The sequence below is a fragment of the Dysidea avara genome, chromosome 4 (assembly GCF_963678975.1).
Source record: "Dysidea avara chromosome 4, odDysAvar1.4, whole genome shotgun sequence".
Classification (NCBI taxonomy): Eukaryota; Metazoa; Porifera; class Demospongiae; order Dictyoceratida; family Dysideidae; genus Dysidea; species Dysidea avara.
Window position 1 is genome coordinate 4104669 of NC_089275.1, and position 24307 is coordinate 4128975.

The 24307-nt window shown below is 37.9% G+C and overlaps 1 protein-coding gene and 2 long non-coding RNA genes across 3 annotated transcripts in view; all 3 read right to left on the minus strand.

Annotated features, from left to right (window-relative positions):
- The window catches only part of LOC136253018 (uncharacterized), a 56983-nt gene extending 46463 nt beyond the window's left edge, over positions 1 to 10520 (minus strand). Inside the window, exon 1 of the mRNA XM_066045604.1 lies at positions 10427 to 10520. Coding sequence (XP_065901676.1) covers positions 10427 to 10499 — 73 coding nt within the window. The 5' untranslated portion in view covers positions 10500 to 10520. The remainder of the gene's footprint in view (positions 1 to 10426) is intronic.
- A 3490-nt stretch (positions 10521 to 14010) lies between these two features.
- Positions 14011 to 24307, minus strand: part of LOC136253051 (uncharacterized) — a 63961-nt gene continuing 53664 nt past the window's right edge. Inside the window, exons 2-3 of the long non-coding RNA XR_010699923.1 lie at positions 14257 to 18036; positions 14011 to 14198 (exon numbers count right to left, since the gene is read on the minus strand). This is a non-coding gene — a long non-coding RNA (uncharacterized lncRNA). The remainder of the gene's footprint in view (positions 14199 to 14256; positions 18037 to 24307) is intronic.
- Positions 23354 to 24060, minus strand: LOC136253203 (uncharacterized). The gene is made up of 2 exons (XR_010700004.1): positions 23842 to 24060; positions 23354 to 23562 (listed from the first exon to the last, which is right to left on the minus strand). It is a non-coding gene; the product is annotated as an uncharacterized lncRNA (long non-coding RNA).

A 24307-nucleotide genomic window follows, 5' to 3' on the forward strand; every position in this document is an offset into this window, starting at 1 on the left:
TACTCAAAGGAGCATTTAATGCCAGGCCACCCTACCATGATATACAGTCACCTGGAACATGCAGACAGTCCTACAGTACCTAGAGGGCATGGGATCCTCTGCATCCCTATTTCTAAAGTTTGTCACCTTCAAGCTGGCAATGCTTTTAGCATTAACCAGGCCATCCCGCTCTGCAGATTTAGCTGTCTTGCAGCTAGATCATCAACGTTTTATGCCTGAAGGAGTAGTGTTCTTCCCAGCAACACTGGCAAAACAATCGAGGCAGGGAAAGCCGCTCAGGGAATTTTTCTTCCTATCTTTCCTACATAATTCAGAGCTCAGTCCAGTACAGACCCTCAAACAGTACAAGTCGGTGACCTCTGCACTTAGACCATGCAATGTTAGCAACTTGTTGGTTTCTCTAGTTAAACCTCACAAACCTTTGTCCTCAGCAACCATAGCCCGCTGGTTACGAGAAGTGCTTAGGTTAGCTGGCATTGATGTGAATATTTTTTCAGCACAAGGTGCCTCAACTTCAGCTGCAGCTGGCATTACTACCAATGATATCCTTAAGGCAGCAGACTGGAGCTCAGACTCTGTCTTCAGGAGATTTTACTACCTTCTGGTGAATGATCCAACCTTTGGAAGATCGGTACTAGCATCTGGCACTACTGAAACATAGATATATATAGCTGTAATTAGCAGCTCAACTTGCCCTATAAAGTAGCTTGGAAGCTACAAACCACACCATTGATATGTGAGACTGAGCCTTCTGAAATATAATTTCCAGATCATGCAATGATTGCATGCTATTTGGAATTATAATGAAGAAGGTGAAGTCGAGCATATCAATGGTCCCACCCACCCATTCTTGTTCTGGGTTCGCTTTCAAATGTCGAAGTGTGACCATGGGGTTGGGTACTTATATGGTGGTTTTACGTATGCGCAAACCATTTCCGGTGTGCACTTTATAGAATTGTACTACCAACAAGCTGTAGATGTTTGGACATCATTGATATGCTCGAATTCACCTTCTTCATATAATTCCAAATAGCATGCAATCATTGCATAATCTGAGCCATTTGAAAATTATACTGTAAATTTAGGCTTGCGCGATTGTGTCTGGTTTTCACAGATCCGGTCACATATGTCCGTCATTTCTCATATTCGTGAAGCTGATAACATCTGGACAATTGGGAACTTGCTGGGTAGATGATAGTCTGTGGCATAGCCTTCCTTCAAAGGGTCTGGTTTGTCTACTGGTTCAGATGGAATGCAGTATTAGGCCACTCCAAGAAAATTTCTTGTTTCCCATTTCATTGACCTCAAAAATACATGAGGGCAGGCGGTTCATTATCCATTATTCATTATAGATATTTCCACAAACTTTCGAAATTCATATCTAACCTACAGGTAAGAATACAGTAGAAATATTTGAACTAAGAAAGTGAACAGTGAAAAGCTAGCTAAATGGGCTTTCTGAATGCTAAACTAGTTACTGCTATGCAATCACAAGATAAAATATGAATAAAATGTGCTCTGGTGCTCATGCTCTGTTCTCTGGAGGTGTACCTGCTGTTTTGGAGCCAGTTGGTGTGTGTCGTTATGATGGTAAGAGACCAAATGGCATGTCATTGATTTCTTGGGCTTACCATTGCTCTGGGACTTTACCTGTTCAGACAACCTGGCCCCATCTAATTTATCTACTTCTGCAAGTGGTGCCAGCCAGTTGGCAAACTCTGCAGAGTCAGCTAAGTTCAGAAAGTATTCTTATCTGATTCCATCATTTCATTTCTCCCCTCTATGTGTTGAGACCTTCGGTGCTTGGGGGATCATGTGCACGCTCATTAGTGAGGCGGATAGGTTCCCGGGTAATGGAACAGTCTGGTGATAATAGGGCTACCCAATTTTTAATTCAGAAGGTTGCTATTGATGTTTAACATGGCAATGCTGCTTCTGTAATGGCAACAATTCCATCATCATAGGATTGGGCAGAGTTTGCCTCTCTGCCCACTGTTTGAGCGTGAAGACCTTTTCTTGTATTATTATTATCTTAAAATAAAATGTTCAGTTGACAGCAATAATGAATGACCATGAGGGAAGAGAATCTGCATGCTAGCAGCCGCAGAGCCGGACTTAACTTTAGGCAGAGTAGGAAGCCTGCCTAGGGCTGAGGGGGCCTCCGAGCACCAAAAAAGAGACCTCAGGCTTACAGATTGCATGTACATCTATAATAAAACCACTATTCATACAGCCAATTTCCCTTATGCAGCCATACACTAGTGGACAGTTGTAGGTATTCCCATGCTATGAATAGCCTTCTATCAACTTATATCATTACAGAACAAGCACTTACATGAAGTTACAACAGCACACAAAATATTCTCTATTGTTCTACTCACGTGCAGAGCTGATTCACATGATAGTGAGTATTTAAAAACTAATATGGAGGGAAAGTGTTGTGATGGTTTGGAGCATAGGGGAAACATGGATTTCTTATAGTGTCTGTTTGTATTGCAAACAATGCACGTGAGTTGTACATTACTTAGTACACTATATTAGCCATGGTTTGTTATAGTTTGGTTGCTCGCCATTGGCTGCTCCATGACTGCGCTGCTTTGGTGCATCCTTCGTTTCGCGCCTCTGATTTGGTCAATTTTGGTGCAACTCAGTGGTTTTGTAGTAGCTACACTGGATGGAAGTTGGCACTAAGTCTAAGATTACAGTATAGTATTGTTCATGATAAAAGATGACTGAGCGGGTGAGGCACTAGTTCTTTAATTGTAAAGGTCTCAAGATCAGCTAGCTGAAGAGCTGGAAGATTGCCATACAGTTCTGGAAAGATATCTGTATATTATAATAAGTTACACAAACACTGAATAAAGCTGCAAAAACATCAGCCATACATACATGTATAGCTAGTGTAGCTACATAGAGCTGTGCAGTCCATGCTGTTTTGCATAACAAGCTTATAAATGTATATAAAGGCCCCAATGGGCTGTTCCCTGCTTTCTGTGAAGAGGGAACAGTCCTATAGCTTGGTGATGTCTTGGCTGAGGTGCTCCATAAGTTTTTCCTTGTTGCAGTCTGCTATATAACCTTCCTACGTGGAACTAGATCCATCCGTGGCAGCCCAGTAGCCGCTAGTGATTGGAACTTTCATATGCTGTGGATGTTACTGGTCGCTCTGGTAGAAATTTACACCGATTATTTGTTCCAAGTGTTAGAACTAATTATGGAAAACAGTCTTTGGCGTACAGGGGTACGGCCATATGGAACAGATTACCTAAAGCACTATACAGTGCTAAAACTGTGAATGGTTTTAAAACATTATTTTGTACAATGTAATTCTGTTTTGTTGTGTATGTATGTACTTATATTGTATTGTATTTTTTGTTGTGCTCTCAGGGCATAGCTGAAAAACAGCCTTCTTTGGCTGACGCTATTTTCCCTGATTAAATATCATTTAAAATAAAATAATAAATATGAACACTTGACCTTACAACATCTGAAGGTCAGGTGCTTCCTTCACATTAGTCTAACATCTTTGTCCAGTATCTTATCATCTGGTGCTGGAGATGGTGGCAAGGGGTGCTGGTCACCCCGCGAAGAAATAAAGGTTTGTTTTTTTCATCACCAATGATGGTTTCTCTTTCTCACAATACTTTGACTGTTTGGGGAGGGAGGGGGGGGGGCTCTAACTTTGGCTTAATTTTCCTAGGGTCTCCAGAATTTTGTTTGTTTGTTTGTTTGTTTTTTAATGCTAAGGCCGGCCCTGCGGGCGAGAAATGGGAAACAATGAATTTTCTTGTTAGCTACAGTCAAAACGCAAGTGGCAAAAATATGCTTTATTACGCATATTTAGTTGCAGCGCAACCTTTGCCCGCGAGAAGACAAGCGCTACTTACAGTAAAGCACCATCTTATTAAGCACCAATTACTTCCTGTAATAGATTTTACTATGGCTTTCCAATTGCCACAACGCAAAAACACGTCATCTGGCTTTCCCACCGTAACCAGATCCGGCAGCTGCAGCGTGGTAGCAACGGGCTACAAGCATCTGAACAGACTCAGTAAGAAATTGCAATGTGGTTTTAATTTGTAGTACAAATTTGTTTCATACTGTTAAATGTTTGACAGTCAGCTGAATAGTGTAGACAAATAAATAGGTACAATAATGGCGTAGTAAAAAATTGTGCACTCTGGCTGTAATTCACACATGCTGTCATGTTAATAATACAGTATTATTTAACACATTTCAATGAACAATATAAATTTAGTTGACTCCCTGTGTCAGGATATGGCTACTACTGAATCAGCTGGAAGCAGAAATCTGTGCTGCGTCCTATGTGGGAACAAAGACAATCAAATGACTAGTTACACCAATTGGGGAACTGCAGAAAGACAGTTTTTAAGTAAGCACCTTAGTGAATCTCCACCTGAAGAAAGTAATATTTGTAAAAAGCATTTTATAGAGGCCAAACGATACCACAATAACACTCAATATATACCAAAATGGAAAAACATTGACACCACACTAACAGCACCAACATCTCCAAATTTTTGCATAAATCCTGAGTGTACCAACAGATTCAGCGACAAGCTTATCAAACCAGCCTTTGCTAGTATTGCTGATATGAAAAGACAGCTTGGGGCACAGGCATCTACAAACACGCCATTTCTTCTGTGCCCAACCTGTTACACCAAACTGTACCGTCTCTGTACTCCTGCACAAAACTGCTCCTCTTGTGGAGCCATGCCAAAACCTGGTACTAAATTCTGCCGTCATAGTCCCAATTCCTTACTTGTATCAAAGTACATTAAGGATTCCACAGGAACTGACATAGACATAAAACCAGAAGACGGAATATGCACTTCTTGTTATAACTCACACTGTACCATCATCAAGTCTATAAAATGTGAACAAATTGGGTCAGACGAAATGCTGGTAAGATCTATTGAAGAATGGGAAGATATTAAGACAGCTCACAACACTGATAGACTAACCAGTGCTTTATTAACATCAGTACTATTTGTTGCCAAGAATTTACTTCCACACAAGGCTGTATTGCTTCCTTGGGTATGTACTGTTTTTCTTCAATCCTATGGGACTTCGCACAGTGGAGACATCAACTTAGCAGAAGTTGTACTAGAGGTGGGAGACGGTAGTGTTCAATTTTCATCACGTTGGCTGTTGCACCAACTTATCATTTACCTAGACGTGTACATGATGCATAAGTGTATGCATATGAAATTTGGTACCATTTTGTATCGTAAAGGTGCAGATATATTAGCCACCTTGTCTTGGGCACTTAGCAATTCACAGCTAGCAAATAGTTGTTGGATCGAACCTGAAATCAAACAGAAACACTCTGATGCAGATAACACACTTAAAGAAGCAAGCCATATAGTTAACAATTTAATTCATGATGAAATTAAAAGGATGTCTCAAGCACAAAAATCATTTGATTTTACTTCACTAAACATCAATGAGCAGTTAGACAACATAAATCCACTACTGTTTGAGTTTTTAACTTCCATAACCAACTCTGCCAGAGAAAGAGAAATCACCGATAGTAATGAACACATTAAGAAAATTCGTCTGTTTTTTATTTTAAGCCAGTTAATGTTCTGTACAAATCCTAAGAAGCCAACACCCTTCCATGACCTTATTGCTGACATTACGGAAGTTTGTGGAGGGTCACGCCGGTTAATAAGGATACTTAATAGGTTGGGTTGTTCAAGTTCTACAGATACCCATGATAGGTTTGTTACCGAGCATGCAATGGCTAGACGTCAAGCTAAAGTCTGGGATGAATTACCTAGCAATGTTTTTACTATTGCCTCAGTTGACAACTTTGACATGTTGCAGAGTTATTCTGCAGTGTATTGTGGTGATCAACATCGAAGTTATCATGGCACTACTGTGCAGTTGGTACAGCCTCACCCTAGCCATTTTGTGGTTTGCTCCAACCCTTCTAACTTGACACCATACACCATCACAGAACTACCGCAATCACAGCTACCAGACAGTGTCCGTCAACAACTGCCAGCCACCACCGTCCATGTAACACCACCATCCACAGTCCATCAATCATTGTTCGCTGTCCATCAATCATTGTCTGCTGTCTGTCAACTACCTACTTCATCTCAATATTTTCATCAACAACAGGTCTCACCTGATGGCTTGCCAAACAAACTATGTGAAGTTGGGCCAAAGCGTCAAAGAACTGTGACAGTCAACAAGTTGAAATCAAGTGCAGACAACAGTACTACAGTGCAAAATTTACACACACGCACTCTGTCAATAACACTTACTTTAAATGAATTCCTTCAAAGTGCAAACCAGATTTCTGAAAGAAATACACTGTACAATAACTTGTTTTCTTACATTCTTCAAAAGTTCACTCTACATCAACAATCAGGCTAGTGTCCAACAAACACCACACTTTCTGAGTTTCGATCATTCCTGCATGAAAACAATAAGCAAGGTTTGCAAGAATCATCGACAGTATACTACATGGAACTAATAAATGAATATCCAGACTGTGCTGAAACTATGTTGCTAGTAGCAGAAGATTTACTGGCCAAATTTGGTAATGTCCAACAGGGATGGGTGATCTTAGTAGGTGATGGTAAATCTTACAGACATCTGATGGCCATTAAAAAACAATACAGTTCAGCACTAACAAAGCTACTACTTTTCCCAGGCGACTGGCATATACTCAAAAACTTTCAACCCATTTTGATGAAAATTTATTTTGCAGCTGGCTTACGGGAAATAGCAAAAAACTCTGGCTACAACGGTAGCACACTGAAGTCAATAGAGCAATGCTCCAATTTCAAACGTACTCACAATTTTTTGCTGCAAGTGTGGGAGGCCTTGTTCAGGCAGATACTAGACACTTACTTAACTAGTAAACCCAACAGTATCACAACAGATGCCAACTGCATACTTCAGTTGAGTATAGAGACAAAGAAATCACCATTTCACACTATCAATAGGATTCGTGAGCTAGTGGAAGACACCCACACTGATGAAGGTTTTAAGAATTTCACAGACCAAATGAGTAAGGCTGACAAAACTTGGAAGCTCTGGAATCAATTTGTTTTTAGGGACTTTTTAAGCTACTATGGTCTCTATTTATCAGTTAGATGCAGCAACTGGGAGCTACGCATAGCAAGCTTGAAGCAGATGGTCCCTGTATTCACAGCATTTGATAGAGAGTATTATGCGAGAATCATCCCTGACCACCTAGATCAGGTTCTACAGTACCCACCAGAAGTTTTACATTGTTTCAAGAAAGGAGCATTTACAGTGAACTTGACAGGACACCCAACAAGAGCAGTTGCTCTTGACGAAGCACACGAAATGTGTATTAATAAAGATTTAAAAATGGCTGTGGTCCGCTCCACCAAACCGTATCTTCAGAAAACTAGCTTGTTTTTCAATTATCGCATCAAATGTTATAAAAACATTATAAATCAACTTTTCCCATACTTAGACAAGCAAACTGAAACATCTGCCCTTCTTGATAGTTCCCCCCAGGCTAACAGATTTGAAGACAACATAAAACGTATGTGTGAACTAATAGTTACCAACAAACTATTTCATGATGACAAAAGCAACTGTAGGGGGTTGATGAATGTATTTACAGGCCAAATAGCAACACAAGAGCAAACCTGTGACATGCTAACTTTTTACCAGACCGGGGAACAGGCATTTTTGAACTATGTAAAATATCATATTTTACAGTGCCCCAGTGCTCAGAAAGCTCCTTTGAGGCAACACAAACTAATTACAATGACAACTAAAGCCATGCGAAAAACCAGATGCACACCTAAGGAGATGGAAACCAAGCAAGTCAATAAGTGTTTGCGACGTCACGTTGCATGGCTCAGCAGCAACAGACAGCTACAGAGTATCCAGGAAGAGCAGTACTCTGAATTACCTCGTGCACTGTCAGATGAAGCTGGACACCCACACTGAGGAAACAAGAGTACATGGACTGACAAGCTACTGAATCGTTATCAGATGGCAGACCCCCCTGTGTTTTTGTCGTGCTTACCTTCAACACCTTCTGTTGTTATCATTGATGCCATGTTTATGTTAAACACCAAACCGCTACACCAAACTAAGTCTTTTACAGAATACACTCAATTTCTATTTAACCAATTTGTTTTGAAGCACTTTAAGGCAGGCACACTGGAGGTACACCTAGTTTTTGATAAGCCAGCCAAACAACTCTTTAATCCTAAACAACCAGAACATATGAAGCGTTACTCTGCTAGCAACAGTGAACATCAACACAGTTCAATAAGTCCACATGCTAATGTACCTACCAAATGGCAAGAGCACCTTCAGTGTCAACAGTGTAAAAGATCTATTGTTGAAGCTGTTGGACTCAGTCTGCTGCAGAATGGACGCTTTCTTTTGATGGGCCAACAAAAGCTGATTTTAGCTGGGTGTTTTTCAGGTTCTGGTGAGAATATTGCTTGGCTGTTGCAACCTAGTAAATTGTTTGCAGAGCAGCTGGAAAAGTATTATTCGACAGCTGGAGAAGCTGACAGCAGAATGTGGAGACATGCAACACAGTCTCAGGCTGACAACATTCTTATCTATTCACCAGACACTGATGTGTACAACATAGGGTTAAGCTACATCAATCAACAAACCACTACCTCCTACACAGTGCAACTCAACACACCATCTTCAAGTGAACATAAATACATCAATCTCAACAACTTGAGAGCAGCACTGCTCAAAGACCCAGATCTGAGTAATCTTCCACAAGATGGGCTTTGTAAGATATTACAATCACTATTTATTTGCACTGGGTGCGATTATGTTTCTTATTTCAAGTCCATTGGCAAAGCAAAAGTTTTAAACAATTTTTTTCAACATGCATCATTTATAGCTGGATCTAATATGCCAGGGAGTCTACAGAACACTTCACAAAGCAACAAAGAAATCGGTTTTTTATCTTTCATACGGCTTGTGGGGACATTTTATTTCAAAAAGCACTTGAATGCTTTTGTGGCACTGAAGGGACACAAAACCCCAACACATTTGTACAATTCACTAGAGGCTTCATTACAACCAAGAGAAAAACATGAGAAGTGGTTGCAGAACATTAGAGAGGTAAGTAGTGACCGTATACTAAATGAAGAAGACAGGGTACCAACCTTTTCATCTCTCTGGCGCCATTGGCAGAGATCCTGCTGGATAAGTCAGCTGTGGCAGCAATCTTGTCAACATGACATCTTTATGGCTTTGCCATCACCAGAGAGCAGTGGCTGGCTATTACAGAACAACAGTACGTACACTATCGACTGGGAGGCACATGAAGTTCAACAGAGAATAAAACGTAATATTGATTTTTTAACTAAAGGATGCAGCTGTAAAAAGGGCTGCAAAACACTTACTTGTGGTTGCAAGAAAAGATCATTAACTTGTGGGCCTGGATGCCTATGCCAGGGTTGTGTTAATGTCAATGTACAACAAATGGGACACTTACCTGAGGATGATGATGATGAGAACAGTAGTAGCAGCAGTAGCGATAGTGAAATTGAAACTGATGAGACTGGGAGTAGTATGTCTGAAAATGATGAGCAGCTAGAAGAAGAAATTATCACTGACGATGACTTTTATTTTAGTACCTGTGATTATGGCATTGTATGATAGTTTTATCACTCCAATAATAGTTTGCAATTGTGTGTAGTGCATGATAGCCAGCTACTTATACTATATCTCGTAGCAAAACATAGTACAAATTTGTTTCATACAAGTACATGTAGCCATACTGCTTACATGAGAAATACATACATACCTTTTCGCTTTTAAGAGATCAGATTTTGTGCATTTCTTGCCTTTGGTCCACAGCGAGGCGAAGTTTGGAGAGGTGAAATTTGTATAAAAGTTTGTTTGTAACATACTTCCAATTTGCTGGTTCCAACAAGACCTAACTTATACAGTCGTCTTCAACAACTATCTTTCGACAATTTTATCGGTGAAAGTGCATCTGAATCTTACAATTACAGCACTAATTTACGCCTCGACATGGAACACCAATATCGCCATTTTCTACATTACGTAATAATTGCGCTGCAACTAAATACGCCCGTTTTTTGCCGCTTGCGTTTCGACTGGCTACGTCATGTAACCGCACATTCAAAATATTTCTTTGTTTTCGATGCTTTCAGTGCAAGAGGTCGGCAAATGTATTCTTAACAAGTGCGCGATCAGTTTCACAACATTATACCCCTATAAGTACTGTTGCCATCACATTGCACGATAAAAGTTCGTACGAGTTGTGCGTTAGCTGATTCGCAACCAAGCCGGATTTCGTAGGGTCTACAGCATATATGGCACTGCCGATAGTTAGCTACTTGATAACAAACCATTCATTTGTATTATATAGCTATGCACTGACACATATACTCATTACCACCATGACATCTCCGTGATAGCACCATAATTGCAGCGAACTGAACAAAGAGTAGGAAGTTACACAGCTTCATGATGGTGATTTTATCGACACTATAGAGTAGTATACGGAAAATGTAACGTACATATACGCGAGCATATTTAATATCATAAATAAAGCTTTACAGTGGCCAGCACTGAAGGTCTGACAGCAACATGTACTGCAGCCTTTGGATTAACTTAACCTATAGTCAAGATATGTTAATGTATGATATTAGCAGACAATTGGTATCTGCTTTAGAGAAGTCTGGACTCTGGACATATCAGTAATACTCAAGTTGGATTTCATACTGACTAACTGTTCTACTGTTACCCTGCTGTTGTCTGTTATACATGACTGGAGTTCATGTTTAGAACGTCATAGCACCACTCATTGTGTCTTTTTGATCTTTGCTAAAGCTTTTGACTTAGTGCCTCATGAGCATCTTAATCCTAAACTTCAATGCTTAGGTGTCACTGGCCAGTTATTGCATTGGATTCAATCTTTTCTAACTTGCCGATACCAATGAGTGATTATCAATGGTAGCCATTCTGACTGGCTCCCTGTTACATCAGGAGTACCACAAGGCTCTGTACTTGGCCCCCTTCTGTTCATATTATACATATATAGATGATTTGCAGAATGTTGTAAGCCACTCCACTTTAAAACTAGTACTATTTGCAGATGACGTTACATTGTATAGAGAAATTAAAAATTCTGCTGACTGTTTGTTACTGCAGCAAGATCTTGATAACATCTGTTCTTGGACGATCAAGTGGCAGCTACCTATAAACGTATCTAAGTGTTTAGCATTTTTAATTTCAAACAAGAGGATACTTATCAATTTTCTATATAAAATTAACAGTGTCACCACCTCATGGAATTCTAATATCTTGGAGTTTACATTCAATCTAACTTATCTTGGTCTCATAATGTGTTGTTTCTGCCAAGGCCAGGAGATCACTGAACCATCTGTGTCATGGGGAACTACACAGCTGCATAATCTGTAGCTTACAAATGTTTAGTTAGAGCACTGATGGAGAACACTTGTCAAGTGTGGAGTCCACATACTGCATCTGTACAGTGTCGTGCTACTAGGTGGGCATGTGTAAGCCAGTGGGAGCCTATTTCCAGGAAATAGAATAAGTTATCTGATGATTGTTTTAATTCACTGTGCTGGCCTAGCCTATAGCTACCTGTCTATGTCACACTATGATATCTTCAACAACAGAACATCTCTTAACTGTTATGATTATTATCGCTGCAATAATTCCTGCACCAGAACTCATGAACTGTCACTCATCACCTTTACCATCTTCTATCAACAGTCGGCATTATTCTTTTTTTTGTGAATTAATATTGTATTTTTTGTGGAATGCTGTATCATTTGATACACTCACTATCAAATCTGTAAATTCTTTTCGTCATGCCATTTATCGTCTTAGCTTTAGAGTCTCTGTGTGTTTGATTTGTACATTGTTTCTTTTTTTTGTAGTGTACTTTTGTTATCCTTAGCTTTGTCCTTGTAATGTTATTTTTGTACTGTATGTATAGAGAGAACTGAGTGCCCTTGTACAGGCTGTGCCTTTGGTGCCACCCTGTAATGTTGACAAATTAGACAAATAAATAATCAATTGCACTATTTAAATTTACCATGTTTACAGTACCAAAGGTTCAAAAGAGTACCATTTTTACATCACTAAAATGATCAATGATTTTTATAACATAAATGCAGAGAGGTTTTTGTCATTCTCCACAATCACAACAAGAGGACACAACATGAAATTATTCAAGCCACATATACAAATATGCTTATCAAGATCATCTTTCTTTTCAGTTAAAGTGATTAACCCCAATCAGTGACTCCAAATCACCTAATCACTTTAAGAATCTGCCGGAAAGACACTATAGTAATTATAAAGTATGTTTCTTAATGGGTATAGCTACTTAATTGTGTGTATGATTTAAATGTAGGCAACGCCTCTATCCAAAATTTGTAATATTTCATATTATAGCTAGCAGGGGTGACAAAGTCCCTCCATCCCTCCTCACTTCATCAGTGTCCTCCTTTGTGTCCCATTCATCTTTGCTGACAGCGAAGTGTCAATTTGGCGATAGCACGTGATGGCTTCCCTTTGCATAACGGAAATCATCCATATTTTTCATAGTGGCTATTTAGATAGCAGAGGTGCTTGTCAAACAGTTCTTGATTTGTACTGCTGTGTAATGTGTTGAACATAGCCAACGACGAAGCGTAATGGATACTTCACTTTTCAGACAATAATTGATATAACGGGGGAGTGCGGCACCATTTCTTTCGGAGTATGCGTGGGTTCACCAGTAATAATAATTATTTTACAAAAAGTTAACAAACAAGTACACAGAAAAATTTGGAATTTTCAACTAGAGTAGGGACCATAGCACATCGATAAAAAGTACCGAAACAAGCTGAGTAGTGCACAATATTAAATCACAGCAAAGCAATGAGAAGTGTTATATCCTTACTGTGTTCAAGATAATGGAAATGCACAGTAGGGATATAACACTTCTTATTGTTTTACTGTGATTTAATATGCACTACTCCAGCTTGTTTCAGTACTTTTTACTGATGTGCTATGGTCCCTACTCTAGTTGAAAATTCCATTTTTTTCTGTGTACTTGAACCCATTATAGTCTTAACAATATTAGAGTAAGTTAATGTGATTGTCCTATTAGCATGGTTGACGTAAGTCCATGAAGAATGCATTGTACGTACTGCGGTATGCCAAAAGGCACCTGTCGGGATGAAGCGACGTCGAACAGTGAAAAAATCAAGCCCATAGTCTTAGCCATTACCGCGTTACGCTTGTTTGAAGGCATCAATCAGTCAGTCACTTACTTAGTCAGCCAACAGAAAATTCCGTTAAATAAATTATTTTTAAAATTCCGTAGCAACTTGTTAGAAGAGTTTCGGGTCAATCTGAAGCTTGTTTGGCCTTAGTTTTATCTAACCAATACTGCCTCATCGTTGTCAGGAGAAATTGAGGTTATTTTTTGGGTGATATTCTTTCGTTGGCCATGCCTACTCCTTTGTGGTCCCTACTATACAGTACTATCATACTGTATGATAAGGGTCAAAAACATGGCCATGGCATAGAGTGACATTAAAAGTTCTGAGCCATGTAAATTAGAAACAGTAATGTATAGATAGCAAGCTAAAAGTAATTTTATATAAAAATTATTCTCATGCATTTCTGTTATGTGCATTTGTTATACTGAAGGTATGGAGTATATTGAAAACAAGATGGAGTAGCAATATGAGATTTATTGCAATAGTAAAAATATTCATGCTTCATATATTTTGCCTGATACTTGTAAGGTTGACTTCAAATTTTTAACCACCCACATGTCTACAGTAGTTATCATAACTCCTCTTCTATTTTCACAGTTATATGCACTGCAAAATGTTACAATTAATGTGTTAGTATTATCTTGCCCTCTCTTATTATTAACTCTTGGTATTACTGTAGAATATTAAAATAGGTAAAAACTAATCAAACATTTCTAAAAATAATTTATACAGTATATAGTAGCAATGGAATACAGTGTAATCTAAAGTACAGTGGCTGTGCATTATCACAACATGGAAAAAACATCTATGTTAACAGTTTACTTAAATGTGTCTTTGAACCAATTATTATGTTTTAATGATGGATCAAGAAGTGAGTTTTGGAAGTGAGCAGAATCAGGCTGACTTAGCTCAGATTGGTTATTCCTATAAAGTAACAAAGTGGCATAGTCACACTCCAAGTTTAGGATAAAGATTTCCTAACCTTATTGCATCATCCTCGTCATCATTATCACTCCCCTCATTAATAGCAACGTATTGATGTCTATTGCAATGGAACACCTTCCTTACACTATAGCTAGCTGCAATAAATATTGCAATCAAAGGAAATATCACCAGTACTAGTGCTAATGTGGTAGTAGCAGACTGCAGGAATTCAAAACTACTGATAATGACTACAACTATCATCAGCTACAGGATTAGTCCATCAAACATGTTCAAAAATTTACTCTTGTAAGGTTGGAGCCAAGTATGAAATGCAGCAATTACAACACAAGTCAAGAGTAAATAAAACAACATGCTGTCATTGTTATTGCCGAGGAGGACAATTAACATTATCACTTGACGACAAATCAAATAATATGCAGCAAACCAACGGTACTTGTCCTTGTAACATCCTCAGTTGAAACTGATCCAGTATTGGTTTGAATCTAACTAAGTTGATATTCCTTTTTAGTAATGGTTCGAGCAACATAAGCACTGGTAAACCAATTCCTATCACCAGTTCACAGATTAATTCCACTGTGCCATACAATGCATGTCTCCCTTGAAAATATTTAATGTTAGGAGATGAGTATGTATACACCTCATTGATATCAGTAAATGTTAGTGGTCTTAAAAGCTGTAGTGAGGTGGATACTAATGATGTGTAAGCCAGTAACAGAAGAAAACAAAAAACACGAATAATACATCGACTAATTAATTCAGATACTCTTCGGGAATATTTTGCAACTATCACAAATCCAAATAGCATAACTGAAACAGCACCAGCATGGAAATAATGAATGAACAGTTGATCAATTCCACTCATTCCTTCTACCAAACAAAGCTTCTCAAGAAATTTAGGATTCAACTGTGCAAAACCTGACAATGTGTTTATGAACTGAAAAGCACCATCAGAAATGTAAGGCTTGTTACTCAGTAATATATTCGCCATGCTGTAATAGTAGATTATCCCATACAGGTATCCTAAAGACAGTTGAAAGTTAAAGTACATTAAACAAAACACTCCTCCTACTGATATAATCCAATACAAACAGGTCAACACTACCACTAACACTGTCATTCCAGCACTAAAATGGCACTACAATGGTCTACACTGATACAGTCAGTAGAGTCATATGATAGGGTGTGTCCTGGACTACTGCACTCTCCACATGCAGGACCAGACCTGTGATGATCACATTGATCAGTGATTCTTTCTGGTAACTGAAAGTAACCTTGTCTGGTCATTCTCCAATTAACAAACTCACAATACTGACTAGGACACAATGATGAAGTTGCTTTACCATTGACACTACCAAACCATGCAGTAACCTCTTTTGATCTCATTATAATCATCATAACACTCCACCACGTCATGATGGTAACAAACACATCTCCCAAGTGTCTCACTGAATGTATATGCAGGATGGTGATAACAGGGTACTAATTCAATAATGAGGGTCACCTCTGTTTGTTGAAAATAATAATTTATATGCGAATGCAACAATAATGTAGCGTTAGTACTGTTTCTTATCTCCTTACCAACTAAAATAAGATTCAGTGGTGATACATTGTACTAGTTGATTGCTGACCAATGTAAAGTCATCCAGACATTGTACATGAAATTCAGTAATTCCTGCTGGGTTATCAAAATAGTCTAATAAAATTCCATAAAATTTTATGGGATGACCAAGAACTTGACCACTTATATAATCCACATACACAATATTGTCACCACGTATTTCATATAATTTTAACTGATGTGGGGAAGTCGTCACAGGGAAATTGGGTACAGTTAACTGAGTGTAATTGTAGTCACGAGGAATGGGAACCAATGTACCATTGATAGCTTGGAAATATTTGAATTGATATGGTGCATACATTAAGGAATTCTTTTCTCTCGAACTCAAATTAATGTTGCAATATTTTGATACACTAAAAGAAAGAGAATTTGCATCGTATAGTTGATCACTGTTAATAAATGAGATGACTGTGTTGTTGCTTTAGAGATCAAAAGTAGTGTGATTTTGGTTGCAGCCAAAATTTAACTCCACAAATATTGCTCCTCTGTATAAAATTGCAGAATTGTTAACAAAGCTTATGTAAGCTCCATCACCAATATTAACAGCGCTTGCTTCATCGATGTACAGAGCTCCACCATTGTCAGCAGTGTTATTTTTAAATGACACGTTTCTAACTAATGTCAGTCTACATCGTGATAAAAACACACACACACACACACCAACATTGTTTGTAAAATCTGATGCGTTAATGGTTAACGCCTTGTAGACATACTCCGAGTGTGAATCAATATAAATTACACTCTCATCTGCTATGTTTTGATCAAACACACTGTGTACAAATGTAGCTGTAAGTGATTCATCATCTGGGTGATCATCACTGCCAAGATGATCAATATATACAGCAGCACCACGGACAGATGTATTATTAGAGAAATTACATCCATTGGGTGCAGTGTTATGTCAGCATAACCAGTACATGCAATATACACTGTACTGCCTTTGTAATAGTAACACTTATTTGATATTGCTTTGACTTCATTCATAATTATTTTAAATGCATGATCATTTGACAGAGCATTTGACAGAATTGACAAAATCCCAGATCGACCATTCACATCAGATGCACTTAATAATCTGTTGTTGTTAATATGTACGTTGTTAAAAATTTAACAAACATGAAAGTCCATCACAAGTCATTTCAATAACAGGATTACCAATACCTCTGTTGCCAGTAATATTGGAGTTGTTCATAAAAAATACAGCATCTAGTGTTATCCCAATACCACCTGATATACAATCACTATGAAAAGCATCAGCTTCTTCATGGTAATAAAAAACAGATGACAAGATAGACACAATCACATTATCCTCTCCTACTGAGGCAACAAATATACTTAAAGTGTGATACAGTTGCATTGATGTGTTATTGTAGAAGAAGAGTTCGGTCAACATTACAACGGTGCCATTAGATGAACCAGCATTGATTTGACATGCTAAAGAGTTGTGAGAAAAGTTCGTTTGTGAGATGGTAATTTTCCACGTTTTAGTACGACCATCTCCATTCTCTATACTCAAAGCCAAATCCTTGTATTAAGGAGCAATTCTTGTAATAATACCCATTATTATAGAAATTGCTTCCATTAATGATGATATGAATGGCATGATTATATAAGCCAACAATGGACAATCCACCAACATTAATTTGTGGAGTATATATTTCTTTTCTATTTGATAAAAAATTACATTTGTAAACAATTACATTATCATAGACATTAAATAAGGAAACAGCAACAGTGCTGGACTGTTGAAATGTACAATTCAATATGGATATATTAGCTGCAGTATTAAATGCTAATCCTGGTTTTGATTCTGTAGAGCTAAAAGAGCTACCACACTGGTCCAATGTAATTCCCTCAATGATGACATCAACATATGATCTACAAGATATACTTCCACTATTGTTACATAGAATGGTAGCACCATTACTAGTTATGGTTATAGCTTTTAGGTGCTCTTGCCCTAACCCCATTTGGATGCTTGTCTGCAGAACAACTATATCTGAAGTGACATTGATTACAGTGTTGCTGGTTATATTGAGTAAAGCAGTGGACAAATGGACACTTCCCATCTATACAACATTCACTACTACTATTAGAACCACCAGTAGTGTTTATGGTGATCACTTTACTGTTAGCATGATGGCAGATGAAAAGTTGTAGAAAAATCCATGTCACCACCATTTTTGTATAGCAGCAGATCTACATAAATAAATGTGTTGACACAAAACAGACATATACTAATAGTTAATTATTCATATTTAAATCGAAGTAAAGATTTACCAACATGGTTCTATAAGATTATGTATACTGCAGTAACCAAAGGAACCTGCCGTATAGCACAAATTTTGGTGGGAGAAAATAAGAAAACACTAGTAAATTTGATGGATTCGCCAATTTCTTTTCCACCAGCTATTTAAACCATCCCCCAGCTTCAATCACATTTTGCAAAAATGCTATAGTGTGCAATGAATCATCCCAGAGGCCAGACAAGAAAGCAAAACATTGGAGATTGATGTTGAATATCAATTTATTTTCTCACATTAATTAAGGGTTCTACTGTCATGGTCTACTTGTTGTCAATTGCTTTTGACTTGACTAATTATAATAAACTCTTGTGTTCAAGTTTGTAATTAATTTAGACCACAGCTTACTGGTAGTAATAACCATAGTACTGCTTGTATTATAGACACAATTAGGAGTGAAGCCAAATATAATTTAATAGATACAGTGGAAACTGTTTCCAGGGTTACAGGTGCAGGGGTGGTTGTAGGAGGGTTTCCAAGGTTTCCAGAAACCCGTTTGGGTTTGGCTTACTTCAGAACCATTAGGCAGCTAGCTATTAGCTAGCGTTATACTGATTCTCCCTTAACTACAACCAAACCATCCCATAGGGCATAACACACCAATCATACTTAACAATATTCATCAGCTAACTGATACTATCACTTTTCCTTACAACAAAACGTAAGGATCACACCAAAAGTTTTAAACTTCCAATTAATGCCCATCATATAATCATTATAGTTTGTGTGTTATTAGTAGTAAAACTACATGCAGAATTCGAACAAACAGAAGAGGTGATGATAGTAGTGATAACGAAGGACAAATGCTAAGATGAAAAAGCAAGAGTTGATTAGCTCCTTAGATCAATACTCTCTAATAGAACAGTCACTTTGTAGTGAAATACTCTAATAGAGCATTCACTGATTAAAATGTTTCAAGATAATTGTAAAAAAAATGTTGCTAACCTATTGAGCTATAGTTAGCGTATGTAAAGTTAGCTAAATAAGTTAACCATATAGTAAGAATTCAGTAGATAGATAGACCTATCAATAGACATTGACTGATATCCAATTACATAGCTATTGGTCAGCTAGCACTACAGGGTGTAGCTATAGTAGCCTGGCTGAAATTTATTTTGCAGGTACAGTAGGCAGAAAATCACTTCCATCAGTAATTTTATTAAAGAAGGTTTCAACTCAAATTTTTAAGCACTGAATTAAGTCCCATTGTATTTTACCTAGTGCTTTTAAGTTTCCTACAAGATTATATAGAATATCGAAGGCTGATTGATCTTTTAACTAAACATGGTTTAATGAGTGTGAATGGATTGCATACTTACCACACATAGCTAGATAGAGTGCAAGGCACTCTGGATAGAATAGGCATTATTCATGCCATTATCCGCTTGTGAAGTTTCAGCCCCCATTTATTGTGTTTCTAGTAAGGCCCTTTGTGGGTCTGGGGCAGCTGAATGGACTGTTTTGGGTCCCCAATGCTGTTTACATCGCTTTCTGTAACAGCGTTCTTCGGTGTGATGGTCTTCACTAGCGTGGAGATTGTCTCCACAAGGGGGTGACACACAGGCACTCACCGTAGGTAGATCTGTGATTGCAGTCAAAGTCTAAGTCAGAGGTCAAGGCCACCAAAACCGTGACAAGTCAACGGTAAAGGGTAAAAGTTTTCAACCCACAATCAAAAATATCATCACTAAGTCACCGGTCAAAGATCAAAAAAGGCTCTTAGTCACAGGTCAAAGCAAAATTTTAGCTGGTCAAGACTTTGACCGCGGTCACAGATCTACCTAAAGCACAAACCTACACGACAACCCCTTGTCTCTGTCATTTCTCTTACGGAGCTTAATAATCTGTCAATTTGGGTTTGTACATCGGGCTGAGTCGCCAGCGGTGGACTATGATCCTCGGACATTGTTGTAGGAACTACTAGAGTCGGTAGAGTACACTTGTCGCAAAACACTTGCAGAACTGTCACTTAGTTTCAAGCTAGAAAAAAAAGCTGATGAGTTGACCTTTAGAAATGTTATATAGGGACTCTATTTAACACTTTTTTCATGTTTAAATGTGACTCATCCACATTATAAACACCTTGTATGTTTATAAGAGCTGTTGTATTTCAATGGAAAAAGAGTAATGCAAAGTTGATATGTGAACTGAATTCTTCGAAATATAATAAGCTACATACTAAAAGTAATAATTTGAAGTGATTGATGCCATTATGAAATGCCATTATAAACAGCATTAGGTGCTTCAACCAGTCACGCATGCACACTTCAGATACAATACATATTATCGTATAAGCATATAAATATTCAGGGATGAAAATTGGTTAAAGGTGGTTTTTGAATTTTATATTATTCAGAAACAATCAGTGGCAATATATGATTTTCATGAAGCTGTCATCACTCATGAAATTCATAAAAAATTTGCTTCTCATCAATTTCCACCTTGTAATGGCTCTCCTCAAGATGTCTTGAAGGGCATACAAAAATAAGATTCAATGAGCACAGTATTCAATCCATGTTTTCGTAGAAAAACAGTACTGCATCCCAGTGCCATTTTATCATTACAGTGAACCCTAGCTCAATTCTCCGAACCCCTTTGATCTTTGAAAAGTGAATTGTTCGGAAAACTGAAGCCCATACATTTATATACAGAGCTCTGTTGAAACACTCTTGACAGAACATACACCTATACTCAAAATACTCTAATAGAACAGTGTCAGATAACCAAGGATCTACTGTACATGTAACACAAGTAAAGCACAACCCTGGAATTACACATACAGCATGTAATAATGACACTAATAGAGCATTGACTTTTACATCACAAAATTATGTAATTGCAACTTCCGCAGGACACGAAGTGAGACAACTTCAATGGTGGGGCTCCTTCAAGAGGCTACAACTCAGCTTCTGGTGATTCATTGGGCATAAGACTTAAACAGATCATTAAAAAGTTCAGAAAGATGATGAAAATGCTATTTGGGTATCAGGTTGGTTTTCCCAGGTGACAAAAATAAAATATTTACTCGAAAAAGCAATTGTCACCAAACAACACTTCAGTAAGAAAGAAGATCAATAATGAATTATTGTACATCGATTTGGTGGACTCTTCATTGTGGGACTCTTCTATCACACTTTTCAAAGTGTCAAAATCCTTGTGCCTGCATACCATATATGTACAAATTTTCAAGGTATGCAATTTTTGCAGTTTGACAAATTTCCAGATTTTCATGGTTTTATTTTTGAGGATCACTGGTTTTTAGAGCTAACCCTGATAATCATTAATGTTCGAGGATAAAAATTTTGTGGAAAGCCAAGCAACTGCAAAATCTGCAAAAATTATGTACCTCGAAAATTTGTATGCATACAGTATACTGACATCTGGAGTTTATAATATTAATGCAAAGGCTACACTAATATTATGAATGCTTGCTGACATGTAGGTATACTCAAAAATGGTCACACACAATTATAGCGATACAACTTTCATTAACATATGGTAAATTGGTGACTACTAGTCACTGGAGTCCATGACATGTGACTGGGACTATGAAAATGGGGAATGTGGGCACATAAATTTGCATACTTGTACACATAGTATGTCATTGCATGTGCTGTGACCACATGTGTAATTTTCTACTCCTATTAAACAGCTTAATGGCATTTTAATACAAGTTACAGAATGCAGATATTCCATTCCAGTAATGAAATACTGTAGCGCTGGTCACTGTAAAGTGTTAATAACAATAGTATAAGTTGCACAATGGAATGCAGTTTGTGAACACCATATATGCTATAGAAAGTGGTATCAAAATAATCATGTGTGCCGCCTAACAGTGAGAGAAACATTTTTGGGTATACCTACCTATATGTCAATACCTACTGTACGTACAGTAGAGTAGATACTGTCAAGCAGTAAATAGAATGCATTCATTTGTTAGGATTAAAGTATTATATTTACCACTCAGTGCTGAAATGTTGTCACAAGTTACCCAAATGTACAGAACCCACCCTTAGAAATGTGTAAAACCAAAAAATGTCAGTCCAGTAGCTACAGGTGTAGTCAAGACCAATGATTAGACACTACCGTTTAGTAAGGCCCATTGCTGGACAACTGGCTATTACTAACAATCAATAATTTGTCATATTAATACTTGTCTGTACATTTTGTCAAATGAAGCCATATATCTATAACTTGACTAAGAGTTTTACCCTTAATTGTTAAGAACTACACATTAAAATGAGCTTTATATCCCTTTTGCAACCTCAGCTTGGTCAAACAAGTAGATTTTAAAAACCTTTCCATTCCTTGCAATCCTTTGTCCAATACAAAATACATGTATTTTTATGCTAGATACAAAAAACACTAAAGTACACTCTACAGCACATCAAACAACCAAAGAAATTAAGCCCCCTGAATTACCCTATACAATGCCACCCATACTACTGCTGTAACATTATCAGTGACATTTTTTATTTTATAATAATATGGTACAACAATTATGTTTAAGCTGTACAAGTTTAATTAGTGTATATATTTTGTACTAAACAAGTGGGCAGGAAGCCTTATTATACTACGATTTTGGTTCACTTATACTATGCAGTAGCCAGTTCAGGGCAACATGCATCGAAACTTTATCAATTGAGCATAGTGAGCAAATTTCACTTTCTTGGAAGTTGATGGACAATTTTAGCAAAGTGACACCGGAAGCATATGTTGCATTTATTCCATACACATGCACACTCCCTACTAGCTTTCCCATGGTCAAACTTTTAGCAGTTAAATCTCCAGCTAGGCGCATCATCTCCTTAAGGGTTCGTTGAGTGGCAATGTGTTTCATTTTAAGTTCTATTGTACCACCTGTAGTATCACACCATTGTTTGTCATCCAACAACATTTCATCATCATCATCATCGTCATCATCATCATCTTCACTCACCCAGGTTACCAGCCCAGCATTCACATAATGGTCTTTGTGCACTATGCACAAATCATTCATGGATCTGCCATATAAACTGTATGCATTCTTGATTGGTAAGAGAATGGGACCCGTGTAATATGCATCAGCGATCTTGTTAGTTAGTAAAGTAGGAAAAAAATCATTCTTTGCAATTTCATGCTTCACTGTTACTTTAGGGACTGCTACACCTTTAACGTCAGACGAATAGTATAATGGCAACATTATCAAATTTATAAAATCCTTGTCCAACACCTCTTTAAGGAACTCTGATGAATCACAAAGCTTAACCTTCACTGTATCTTGACACTTGCTGGCTGCAATTGTTTTTCTATAGTATTGCAGATAACTGCTGAATTCTTTTGATTGATACATCAAGGTGAATGGTAACTTGTAGTAGTCCTCGTTATTGTTTTTAACGACATACTCTGGCTTAAGACACATTGTAAAAATGATGCCTGGTACCTGCGTGCATACAAATAATATAACCGCTGAGAATTGAGAAGTGGTGCATGTGATATATTTCGATCTGAAATACCAATAATGAAATTCCATGCGGGTGTATCAAAAGCATGCGGGCGATGACGCGAAACCGCTAATCAAGTTTCATTGGCCTAATGACTACAAAGCCAGAAATTAAAACTTTTGCCACACTAAGTGTTCCAAAAGTAAGTCAGCCAGAAAAGTGCGACACTACTGAACACTAGACTTAACACAAAATTTCCCCATCTAAACCTCACTTACCAATAAGCTTTTCACTCGGCTGTTCACTTTCCTTTGGCCTTGGGGGACGTTCAGAGGATTTGGCATCCGATTCTAAGACAGTAAATGTAGCGAAGGGGCGCTGACTAAATATTGGAAGGCGCCCCCAGGGCGAGCACAGTCTTGTAACTTGTTTCAAGCGCAACATTCTTTACATAAAGTAAATTGTCTGACCATGTGATCAGCCGTAAATTCTCGTCTGACTCCGAATACGTGCTATATGCGTACGAAAAAGTTACGATATTTCATAATTCTGGTATTTCGAGAAATCTTGACGGTGAAGTTGTCGTCTATAACTGTCTAATAAAGCAACATGTCAAGACGCCAGTGTTGTGTTTGGGGTTGCCACAATAGAAATGGAAGGTGTGCTGAGGATGTAGGCGGAAATCGGCTTTGTGAGTGCCCTACCCTTCAAATGGAACATTCATACCTCAGTAAGTTAACAATG